Here is a 12,768-nt window from a genome sequence, read left to right on the forward strand (position 1 = left end):
GCTCTTTTGCGATGCTAGAATAAACAAGTTGTTCTGTTGGCAGTCGACTCATCCTTTGCCAGGACCTTCGGATGTTTCCAGCTGTGCCCCAGGCCGCCAGGCCAACGCTACCCTTGGGGCTTGCAACCCATTTGCAACACTACCTATAGCTGATGAGTGTGGAAAATACAACTTTTCCACCGATTCTGTTGGCAGACTTTTCCAGGCTGTGACTAAAACTTGCATGTAGGAACAACGGCAGTCTTTCCTTTTCTTTAAGTTGATCGGAACCGCATTCAGTTCGCTTCTTCTTAAAACCGCTGCCGGCCATTGTCGACAACTGCGGTCCCGTTATGCACTTCCCGTTTCATTTCGTCGTTCCTTTTTGTTTACTTGTTCCTTCCTGAGCATTTATTTTATTTTCGTCTAGGAAATATTTACCTGAAAAACTCTCTGTGCCCCCAATTCTTGGCCAATCCCCCTATGTGGGCATATGCCATTGTATGAGGGTAACAACAACAACTGCGATTGGTAACCGGTGGCTGCAACGTGCGAGACGTGGCTATCAAAACGGCGTTTGAAGGTTATGGCATGACTTTTGAACGGTATTCGCGAAGCTGATAATGCTCCTTTAAACTAATTTGTAATAGCGGCGACGGAGGCCGGACGTTAATGCGACGTGCTTCTGTATTCACAGGTGCCCGTTGATCTACACCTATCCCGACGAGGACTTACGTTGACACAGAAGCAGGCTTGCCTGGCGGAGAAGATCTGGGAACAGCACTCCGAACTTGGAAATGTGCAGCGCATTCTTCAACGACGCAGCGTGTTCGCGCTTCCCGCCATTGTAGGAAATGCCATCTTCCGACGGAACTGCGAAGACGGGACTGTTATCGCCACATCGCGTGGGCGTTGATCTCGGCTGGCCTAATCACTTTGGCAGCAGCGGCGACGGAGGCCGGACGTTAATGCGACGTGCTTCTGTATTCACAGGTGCCCGTTGATCTACACCTATCCCGACGAGGACTTACGTTGACACAGAAGCAGGCTTGCCTGGCGGAGAAGATCTGGGAACAGCACTCCGAACTTGGAAATGTGCAGCGCATTCTTCAACGACGCAGCGTGTTCGCGCTTCCCGCCATTGTAGGAGCTGCCATCTTCCGACGGAACTGCGAAGACGGGACTGTTATCGCCACATCGCGTGGGCGTTGATCTCGGCTGGCCTAATCACTTTGGCAGCAGCGGCGACGGAGGCCGGACGTTAATGCGACGTGCTTCTGTATTCACAGGTGCCCGTTGATCTACACCTATCCCGACGAGGACTTACGTTGACACAGAAGCAAGCTTGCCTGGCGGAGAAGATCTGGGAACAGCACTCCGAACTTGGAAATGTGCAGCGCATTCTTCAACGACGCAGCGTGTTCGCGCTTCCCGCCATTGTAGGAGCTGCCATTTTCCGACGGAACTGGGAAAACGGGACTGTTATCGCCACATCGCGTGGGCGTTGATCTCGGCTGGCCTAATCACTTCGGCAGCAGCGGCGACGGAGGCCGGACGTTAATGCGACGTGCTTCTGTATTCACAGGTTGGTGGAATACCTTTTGGTTTTTCAGTAGAATAAGCCTGTGCGCTCCTACCGCTGCTGCTGCCAAAAAGTGTGTTGTGACGTTCTTGTGTCTTCCTTTGATTGCCTTGGATGGTCCTGTTAGCACAGGATTTCACTGCTGCCACTGAACAGTAACATGAATAGAAGTAATAGTGAACAGCATGGTGATTTTGCAGCAACCATTACAGAGAAGCAGCCTAATAGTATAAAAGAAGTTGTAAATGTCCTTACAGATCTGGTAGTAAGGCTTGATGTGTTTGCCAAAGAAATGAAGAGCGATGTAGCAAAAGTGACGAGTTCAAATGCCGAGATGAGAAAGGAACTTGCCGACGCCTGTGAATCCATGAACCATATAAACAGTGTATTTGAGAATTTCAGAAAGAATGTTGAAGGCTTCCGTCAAGAGCTTGAAGAGGTGAAGAGTCAGAACGCCAGTAGCAAAATAGAAACCGAACGGCTAAGCGAAGAACTCAGAGAAGCCAGGAAGGAGATTGTGGAACTAAAGCAGTATAGCAGGAGCATGAACGTTGAAATTCGGGGGCTACCTATGGTTAAAGACGAAGACCTGCGGAAGGCGGTTGAGGACATTGCGCTCAACCTTGGTGCCTCTGTCTCGGAGGGTGACATCGATGTGGTTCACCGTGTGCGGTCGAAAGATAAGGGTAAACCTAACGTTATTGTGAAGTTTTGTACTAAGACTGCCCGAAATAGATTGATTGCTGCTGCTAGGAAGAAAAGGATCAATTCCGGGGATCTGGGATTCGAGGGCGAGGAGCCAGTGTATATTAATGAGCATCTCTGTGTGGAAACTAAACGTCTACTCACCAAAGCCCGGCAACTCAAGAAAGACAAAGGCTGGAAGCTCATTTGGGTGGAACAAGGGAAAATCTTGATGAGGAAAGTGGAAAAGTCGTCTGTCCTACACATTGCGTCAGAGGACGGCTTAGGGAGAGTAGACTGACCGAATCAAGGGTAGCATCTTGTTTTGTGTTCTTTGTTTTTGTTTTTTTTTTAAGGCAGAAAATGCCGTACACTATTTCTCAAATAGACCAACTGATAGAAAACGGAGACACATTCTCAATTCTACACTGTAATGTTCGAAGCCTACGTAAAAACCTCAATGAACTGACTGGATATATTTCTCGCCATAAGTCTACTTTCGATTTAATTGCTTTAAGTGAAACTTGGTTGAGGAAAAATGAGACCATTTCAATCCCCGGCTATAAATTATTGTCACTCCCACGGGAGTCGCATGCAAGACGAGGTGGTGTAGCCTTATTCATTAAACGAAACATTGCATTTCGGGCCCTTTCTTCAGCATCTGTTAGCGACGATTGTATAGAAGCACTCTTTATCAAACTGGCAAATGGCATAACAGTTGGAGTGGTGTACCGCCCCCCAAGTTCATCACTGGGGTCTTTCACTGAAAGGTTTGAAACATCCCTTACTTCGTTATCTCGTTATCAGACACACAAAATGATTACACATTGTTGCTGGAATCCTTCAACTTACATAATCTAATAGCTGAGCCCACCCGGATTACCACCACCACAAGTACACTGATTGACCATTAACACGTTTTGGCGGGCTAGTTGGTTAAGCATCTTGAATAAACAGCGCGAACAAAGACGAGCACAAAAGCGCCGTGTCGTTCGCTTTCTTGTCTTTTGTGCTCGTCTTTGTTCGCGCTGTTTATTCAAGGTGATTGACCATGTCCTTTGTAGCAGGGATGACATTGTTTGTGCTGGTGTGTGCTCTGTTCCAATTTCCGGCCATTTGCCAATATTTGCTGCCCTGGAAAATAAGGCTCCAGAGTGTGTGAAGCATAATCACACTAAACATCATAAAAAAATAAATCATGGCTTACTTCGCAACTTACTGGAACAGATTTCTCTGCTGCATATGACGGTAATGTTGACACAGAATTTAACAATTTTATTGACGCCCTTCAAAGTATAATTGCACAATGTAGTGAGAAAACATGCATAAGAAACTACAAGAAACCTGTTTGCCCGTGGATGACAAAATCCATTCTTGGTGATCTAAAGAAAAGAGAGTACTGGTATAAAAAATGGAAACAGAATAAAAGAAATGAATACTACCTAACCCAATTTAAGCTCCTTAGGAATTCCACAGTCTCCATGATGAGAAAAAGAAAAAAGAAATATTACTCCTTCCTTATTCAGCAAGCAAATGGAAATACAGCGAAAATGTGGAACATCGTAAAGGATGCTATTCGCCCTACCTCTAAGCAACAAGTACAACCTGATGTAATTGATCAGGATGTGGTGGACATATTTAACAATTACTTTGTAAATATCGGGCCTCTCTTAGCCCAGCAGCTGATCCCGATAACTGATCCTAGCAATCTTATAAACCCTGTTATAAATAGTTTTGTAATGAAAGAGCTCGAGCTGGGCGAAATCGTTAGTGTAGTAAGCACACTTCAAGTAAGCAAATCCCCGGGTCTGGACGCCATTCCAGTAAAAATAATCAAAGATAATATTGACATATTAGCCATGCACCTATTACACCTATTTACGCACTCTATAGAATGTTCAATATTTCCTGCAAGACTAAATGTAGCTAAAGCCGTGCCTATCCATAAAGAAGGGGAACTGTCGGAACCGAGTAATTACAGGCCAATTTCAGTCCTTGGTGTCATCAATACAGTTTTTGAAAAATACTATGTATACGCATAAAGAAATTTATAGGTAAGTTTAATATTATATGCCCAAGTCAGCATGGCTTCACGCCGCATAGATCAACAGCATCCGCAGTCCTTGTCCTATCGCAAATGATAAATACTGCCCTCAACGATAATAAGATTGCCATAGTGGTGTATTTAGATATTAAAAAGGCATTCGATACGGTTAATCATACAATCCTTGTTGATAAACTCAGTAAGTATGGCTTCCGAGGGAAAATGTTAGATTTTTTCAATAGTTACCTTACAAACCGCGTACAGCATGTTGTAATGAATAACGTGATTTCTGGGGCGCAGGTCGTGCTGACTAGGGTACCACAGGGCTCAGTTCTGGGACCAATGTTTTTCTCGCTTTATGTAAATGACCTCCCGTCTATACTAAAACATTCTCAAGCAGTGATGTACGCTGATGACACAGCTTTAATATTTATAGGAGACACAATCGATGAACTCAACAAAAAGATAAACGAAGAGATGGAAATGGTTCTTAACTGGTTTACTAACAACCACCTCTCCGTTAACATTCAGAAAACCAAATATACTTTGTTCCGCTCTAGGGGAAAAAAATTAAACTACCAAAATGTTGCTTTGTATTTAAATAACCAGCCAATACAAGAAGTAAGCAGTTTTAAATATCTTGGCGTATATCTTGATTCTGATATGCACTGGAAGAATCAAGTAAAGCAAGTTTGCTCAAAGCTGGCATATGGTTGCCATATTTTATTACAAGCGCGAGAATGTTTTCATTTCTCTATACTCTGAATACTCTACTTTGCTTTTATACAAAGCCAGCTAATCTACTGCATGGAGTCATGGGGTAACACATACCCCACATATCTCGAACCTGTAATCCGATTGCAGAAGAGAGCGATAAGAATAATTACTTATTCAAAATATACTGACTCTACTGAACCACTTTTCAAGTCCATCGGCATTCTACCTTTCCATTCCATGTATGCATTAAAGATAGCCCAGACAATTCATAAAATACTACAGCTCAATGAACCGCTTCCCCACAGTATCTTTATAACTCCTAAAAGGGAGACTAGGGCTGCTAGTGCAAACATTTCAATTTGCCCGCCTGTCACAATACTTACGGGCAAAGATTATTAGAATTCAATGGAGTTTTAATCTGGAATGGCATTCCTAATGAGGTTAAAACAGAAACAAATTTTGTACAATCCCTCAAAATGTTCCTGATGAATATGTGAAGTATATGGTATGAATTTTTACTTTTTGTTTCGAAGAGAAATATGTTTTTTGTGAGCGTTTTGTTTGTATTCCAGTATTTTTTCTCCGCAAATCTTATAACGTTCTAATTTTCATTTTAGGAATAGAAATGTTCGTTTACGCGTGCTGCAAATATGTTGTATTGTATTGTGTTGGACCCGAAACTAGCCCCTGGCTATGGGTCCAGTTATTATTGTACATATTGAATTGTGCTCAGTTTCATTTTCAAATAAAAAAAAATGGGGCGGAGGGGCTTATTAGCTTTGGGCTCATAGCAATTGTAGACATGATGCTATGAGAAATGGAGGGAGAGGGCCAAGAATAATTGATATCATGTTTTTGAGCTTCATGTTTCAATTAAAAAAGTTCAGACACGATCTTTGAACGCACAAACAACAGCGGTGACAGAAGTAGGCATTCACTGTTATAATGTAGTAGCACCATGCAACCGTCATCAGACCTAACCATTTTTGCGACGCCTAATCCTGCTCGGCAGCTACAGTGTTTTCTGTTGCAAAATGATAGAAAATGCCCCTTAAAATTGCTTTAAGGCAGTAGCCAATGCAAGCACCTGTTTTCTGCGTGAAGATCGAAACTTTTTATGAGTTGTGGGTGGACGACAGGTATAGCCTGGATACTTTTAAATTATTTTTCCTCCTTTATGTCTGTTTCGTTCTGAATCCGCACAGTACCGTAGTTGCCACATTACTTCAGGTGTCTGTGCCGATCCACTGCGGCATTCTATCAACAGCGAAGATGATTTCACTGTAAACCATATATATAAGCTTCAAAAAGACAAAAATAACATACAGGTATCGTTACCGCCGGTCGATAACGCTCATAAACTGTGCGCGTCGACACAGTTTTTCAGTTCGCACTTCTAGTCGTCATTCCCCGCATTTAGCCGTTGTCTGTCTGTCTGTCGGTCCGTCGATCCGTCCGTGCGTCTGAAGCCGGTATTGTGGCAGGATGCTCACCTGCCCACCGAGTTGTGGGCACCCTGCCCACTGTGTCAGGCGGCAGCTCAATTAATCGTGAGAGGCGGCTCGGGAAGAACAACTTTGATCGCAGCCGAATCCAAGCAACCCAAGCAACCCATCCATTACTGCACCTATACCATAGACGTGCAGTGGCGCATCGTTTGACAGCTGCAACACTGCGCCAGGATTGGCAGGCAAATTCCTGGGGATGTAGGAATGTAGAGAATGACGAATTCCGCATATATGGACCTTAACCCACTATCGCTATCCAAACAAAAATGAAAAGCGAACTGCTAGCGTACCTCATTCGCATTTAGCTTGACTACGAAAATCGACCATCTTTTTAAATCGCCGATCAAAGAGCCAAGGCAGCACCGCCGTTCACCTCACAACGGCGATGTGAATCGAGTGTCGTGAAAATTTTTAGATGCAATTTTTATCATCAATAACTGCGCTTTTTTTGCCGGCCAAGTATCAATAGGTGCCAACCTATTTCTTAAGGAGAAAACTTCGAACGTTCAATAACATCATCATTATCATCATCAGCCTGAATCACCCACTGCAGGGCAAAGGCCTCTCCTATGTCTCTCCAATTACCCCTGTCCTTTTCCAGGGAATAACAAAAAAGAATTATTCCCATAAATTGGCAAGGTAACAATGCTATACAAGGATGAAAGGGGAGGATAGGGCCTAGCCATAAATTGCATGGTGACCAGTGTGCTTCTTATTCACCTTTATAACCGAGCACTGTAATGCGAACTGGTTCTTTCCAATGAAAAACTTGTCAGAGTGACTGGCTCCCTGGTTTGGTAGGCGCGCATGTTTTCTTCGCACCAGGTGGACTGTCGCTATGTCTTTGGGCTGAACAACACCAATAAGAATGTCCGGCTCGTGCCTGCCGCGTGCCACGTTTTCTTGGGTAAAGCATTATTTTCTTTTGCCTCCACTGAGCTGCATTGGCCCTAATCGACTCTACAACGCCTATAGCGTCATCAAGCTGACGCAGTTTATTTAACTTTAGCGTAATTCTGGAAGGCAAGAAAGTAAAGATGCGCGACGCGGCTCAGTGAGCTGTTTCGCCACGCTTCTTTCATAGCGATAGCTCTATTCCTATCATGAAGCCCCTCCGGCGAGTTTCAGGGTACGAGCTCTGGCTCCGCAATTTGTCCTCTGAAGAGCCACACGTGTTTCTAGTCACGTAAGCCGCGCGTCCCAGCCGCTGTAGAGAGGAGGTACATCGCGCGCGGCGCAGAGAGGAGGAGGGCAGTTGCCGCAGTGCGCATGCGCGCGCTGCCGCGGAGAGCTCCGGCAGATGTGCGCTTGGTCGCCGTCGCCGCGTTTCGAAGAACATGGGAGGAAAGGAGGCGTCCCAGGTGTGCTGCGCACTCCCTCCGTGACGTCACACTCCTTGACCGAATGGAGCGGGAAAGCGTCTGCCAGCATCGCATGCACAGGGCATGAATGAGGGTTCTGCATAGAACGCTGGTGCTCTTTGATACGTTCAACGGAACGCTGGTGTGTTTACTGCAACGCCCGGTCGCCCACAGTCAAAGCTCCAGACCGGGCAAGGGAAATATAACAACATTGAAACCAGTGTTGTGTCTTATATCGTCAGAGCCATCGCTCCACCTTCGGCCCAGCAGCGTTGAGTCTCTCTAAGTTTGTTTTTTCTTGTCTGAAGACCGGTTTTTAATTGTTTGGTTTCATAAGGTTTAATGTCGCAATGCTACTAAGGCTATGTGGGAGGCCGTAATAGAAAAGGACTCCGGATATTTCGACCACCTGGCATTTTTGATGCGCACTGACATTGTACAGTACGGGGGTAAGCTTCCATCGAAATGCGACCGCCGCGGCCGAGATCGAACTCACGCCTTTCGGGTCAGCAGCCGAGCACCATAACCGCTGATAACTTTGAGAAGCAATGCTCAGCGAACAGGCGCCGGCTAACGAGCTCACTGGGCTTGGTTCTGCTTCAGAGTGATGCGGTCCCTGAACGCCGAGGCAAGGTCTTGAGACGAAATGCGGCGGAGTCCCTCTCGTTGGCGGCTAGCCTTGTGGCGCTGTGCTTCGGCCAGCCGATCGACTGGCGCGACAACCTGGTCGCCACCGCGCACCAGCGCACACGGCAGTCCTCGCCCGAAGGCGGTCGCCGTCATCGTCGCCGGCCAGTTCCCGGCAGAGCGAGGTCAGCAGTGTGGCCACCAGATGGCAGGAAAAGGTAGGCACGCTTAGTGTTCCTGTATATGCTCCCGCAGGGAGCAGAGTTGCGCGAAGGTCCGCCATTTTGTTCCAGGCTGTGCGGGAAAGCAGCTCCTCGAGCGCACAGGCGCTGGGATCATGACTGTGCTGGCGTTGTGGAGCAGTTCGCTTTTTTTTTTGAAAAGCTTACAAATGGCGCTGGATTGCGGGCATCCTTTTTTCCTTTTACTGTCTCAGTGCTCAGGGATCGATACTAAGCCCATCATACTTCGTTGAAAAAAACGCCGAAAAATAATCTGATTTGCCGAAAATATCATACAGCACGACCGAAAGATCGCGGAATGACAGCGATAGCTCGCAGTACGGACATTAATGGCGCAGAAATGCTTGAAAATGAAAAACCTGCGTGAGTTGTGCGATGAAGAGAAGTGCGGCATTGCATCTCCCTGCAGAACCACATTGAAATACATTATTCTTTAGGGTTGCGACCGCCGATGTTGCACGAAGCTTGTGAAACCACGCTGCATACGATGTGAATGTGGGCAGTATAAAGCAATGCATTTTGCACGCAAGTAAATCTAACCAACCAAAGGCACAGATATCGCAAACTCGCGCGCTTATCTTTCAGAAAATATACTTATCATTTGTCGCTCTGACTTCTAGCCCTCCATTGCATTTTTCCTATGATATGGTCATCTTTTCAAGCCAAACACATCACGTGCCGTACTTCTTTAATAGATTCCAAGGATCTCGAAAAGTGATGTGTATCTCTTTCTGGTGCTGTAATTTGCTCGTTTTTCCCTAAACACTATAGCGTTTTCTCTTGACCTACTTGAAATATATGTACCTTCACTGCATTCTGAAATATCTTTGTTTTGGACTGCTCCATGCTTTTACTCAAGGAAAACTAATTATCAGAATATCCAATTTTGCTTTCAAGTATTTCATGCTATTTTTGTTCCCCTCTCCTCCAGTGTTTACATCCTTGTCAGTGGAACCTTAAGGGTATTCTTAACAAATAAAATAGTTAAATAGCCTGGGCAAAGCTTTTTCTCATGCAGAGAGACTGGCCTCCCACTTCTGTGTAGTTGACTGGGACTAGAACAAAATTTCACATACAGTTTGCTTGTCACACATTCTTTATTTCACGAAACAAACCATTTCCGCAAAATGCTGGAGGTGGCAGCAGAATAAGCAGACAGGCTGGCAGCGGCTGCACATGAGAAATGCTCTGTCACGTACAGTTAGGTTAGGAACAAAACCTTTGTTCACATTTTCATTTGAAACTTGTAGCGTTGCAGGAAAAACGAAGATAATTTGTTGATGGCAAACATGAGTCGCCGCATGGAGTTTGAGCGTGCCTGCTGAACAATTTATAATTTATATTGAACTGTAACTTTTATCAGACTAGGCTGCCGTCACTGCACACTATCAAAATATATACAACTGTAACGCACGGAAAAGGCGGGAACACACCGCAGCCGACTGCACCGGACGCGTCCGATCACGATGGCAGGCGAGAAGGTACTGGGGCTGGCGAGGACCCGGCTTTGCGCCTGGAAAGTCGGCTCCTCCACTTCAAAATAGAACAAACGTCGTCAGCGGAATCACGTGACGGCCGCTCGGCGAATGGCGTCAAGAGCGGCGCGAGGAAACAGTCGCGCAACTCTGCTCCCTGAGGGAGCATATACAGTAACACTAGGCACGCTTGCTGTCGCGTGGGTGCACGATGTTTATGTGTTCGCTCGTAACATTCTTAATTCGCCGCTGCTAAGAAGCTCATCAATATAGGAACTTAGAACATAATATGTTTTAGCTGGCGATTTTAGTCGACATGCTTGCTGAGTTAAATCGACGGCATTACAGCCATTGCTGCAGTTGATGAGAAGGACCACAGCAAGACACAATAAAAGATAAAGCTGCATCGACGGGCATCTAGAATGGAAAAAATGGTCAAATTGAATATGATCTATAATTGAATAAACCTTAACAGGGGCATCAGAAATCCTATTCGGTCAGTTAGCTGCGTCGCCATGGGTGCTTCACGTACTCTCGCCATCCTCCTCTGTCGCCGCTGCGCGCCAATCCATCGGGGTGCTGTTGGGAGTGGTTGCTCCGTCACGGTCAAATGTTGCGAGCGTGATTGGTCCGAGTGCAGCGAGTGTAGTGGGTCTCGGCCGCGGGTGTTTCCATAGGCGTTTTCATAGGCGTGAGAAGCCAGGAGGACGGCGAATTTTGTAAGGGTCTTCTGCAGACTATACACGCAAGAGTAATTTAGACTGATGGTGAAACAGATAGATTCATTAGCACAGAGGCGAACGAAAATCATCACAGCAGACTCGTAGAAGCATCTTATATAGGATGTCACCACTCTCTATTATTACCCCATATAAAAGACAAGCTACCTTCTTAATCTTAAGCTTTAAAAAGGTATGCATCGTGACGACTTCACGAGACTTGTCCAGCCTTGTTCTGTGTAAACTAAGAATTAACCAACTATTAGTTCAACAAATATTATCAAATCAGCGATCTGTATTGCACTTCCGGCGTGCAGGGGCGGCCTGAGCGCGGCGCGGCTCCTCATCTCCGTGTGGCTGCTGTCGGCCGTGGCACTGCTGACGGGCCTGCGCTCTAAACTTATCACGGAACTGCGCGCCCCGCCGGCCCCGCAGTCGCTGGACAGCGCCGAGCGGCTGGGCGCCGCTCTCGCGGTCGGCGCAGTGCGGCCCTGTCTTGTCAACAAGACGGGCTCAGCTGAGTACGTCCTGCAGCGCAAAGCCCGCGGAGACCACGTGAGTGGCCCAGCCAGACGACACACGCGTGCGCACGTGTCATCTTTATCAAAAGTAGCCACGACGCCGTAACCACAGAAAAAAACGAGCTCGAGGGAGAGCGGCGACGCTGCGGTCGCCAGGTCGCGTCAGCTGCGAAGATGACCTGAGTGATGTGAACCTATCCCATCACCCTCCTCATCTAAATCATAACCCAACTAACAGCATGAGAAGCGGTAAGGGCAGCCCAGGCACTCTTGACAAAAACGGCAATGTTTGTTACACCACGCAACAGCAGCGTATAAGCGCCGTTAAAGCTCGGTCGTCTCAGAAAAGAAAATTATGTCCGGGAATCGAGAGCGACGGTTAACACGTACTGATGAACCTCTAGTATTTAGTAACTAGCGGTTCTGTTATCGCAGAAACGAAAACAAACTTACAGATTCAAAACAGAACAGCGCGCACTTTGACAGGGACTACGAGGAAGACACGACACAGACGAGCGAATCCACTGTAGAGACTGTGACAGCAAAACTTGCCACCCTGACTTCACTCGCACACAAGTTTTAAGCAAGCACAGTAGCCAACTAACACGTGAAATAATTGAAGCAGCGCACATCGCCTGGTCAAAAGATGCCTGCGTCAGCAGCCCCTCTTTATTGATTGGTTCCAAAGAACTGGCATTCCAAAGAACAAGGGAGGGGGGGAATGATGATCTTAGTTATCGTCCTTGTTCAGTGCAGCATGTTTGAATGACTTGAATCTATGAAGAGGTCTGTGTTTTCTTCTTTTTGTTGGAACTGTACCCTCAAATGAGGGCCTTTGGGGGTATTTTGAATAAATAAATAAATAAATATGCCTCGTTCCAAGCAATAAACATCAGTTGCAAGTTCAGCGCTCCTCTGTTCGTGTCTTCGACGTAGTCCCTGTCAAATGGCGCGCTGTACTGTTTTAAAATGACTTACCAACTCGCCCAAGCATCCGTTTTACAGATTTACTCACGAAAAAATTGACAACACGGTTACCTCTACATAACACCAGATTCAGCGATATCTGTTAAGATAATATTTTGCGACGAGCTGAGGCACAGAATATAAGAGCGATTTCATATCCGTATGTTTCTAGAACCCTCTTTCTACTTTTCCCCGCAAACTCCTTTTGCGGTTAGCTTTCCTTTCCAGGACGTTTCACTATAAGCGCCATACCCTTCAACTCCCACGGTAAACCTTCTCATTATTGCCGCCGCGGTTGATCGAACCCGAAGGAAGCGGGTTCGATCCCGACCGCGGAGGTCGA

General features: G+C 46.3%; 1 protein-coding gene across 1 annotated transcript in view; it reads left to right on the top strand.

The window, feature by feature from the left end:
* Nucleotides 1-7,851: 7,851 nt before the first annotated feature.
* The window catches only part of LOC144129458 (uncharacterized), a 48,575-nt gene continuing 43,658 nt past the window's right edge, over nucleotides 7,852-12,768 (top strand). Inside the window, exons 1-3 of the mRNA XM_077663638.1 lie at nucleotides 7,852-7,875; nucleotides 8,479-8,720; nucleotides 11,256-11,493. Of these exons, the coding sequence (XP_077519764.1) occupies nucleotides 7,852-7,875; nucleotides 8,479-8,720; nucleotides 11,256-11,493 (504 nt within the window). The remainder of the gene's footprint in view (nucleotides 7,876-8,478; nucleotides 8,721-11,255; nucleotides 11,494-12,768) is intronic.

The sequence above is a fragment of the Amblyomma americanum genome, chromosome 4, assembly GCF_052857255.1.
Source record: "Amblyomma americanum isolate KBUSLIRL-KWMA chromosome 4, ASM5285725v1, whole genome shotgun sequence".
NCBI classification, from domain to species: domain Eukaryota; kingdom Metazoa; phylum Arthropoda; class Arachnida; order Ixodida; family Ixodidae; genus Amblyomma; species Amblyomma americanum.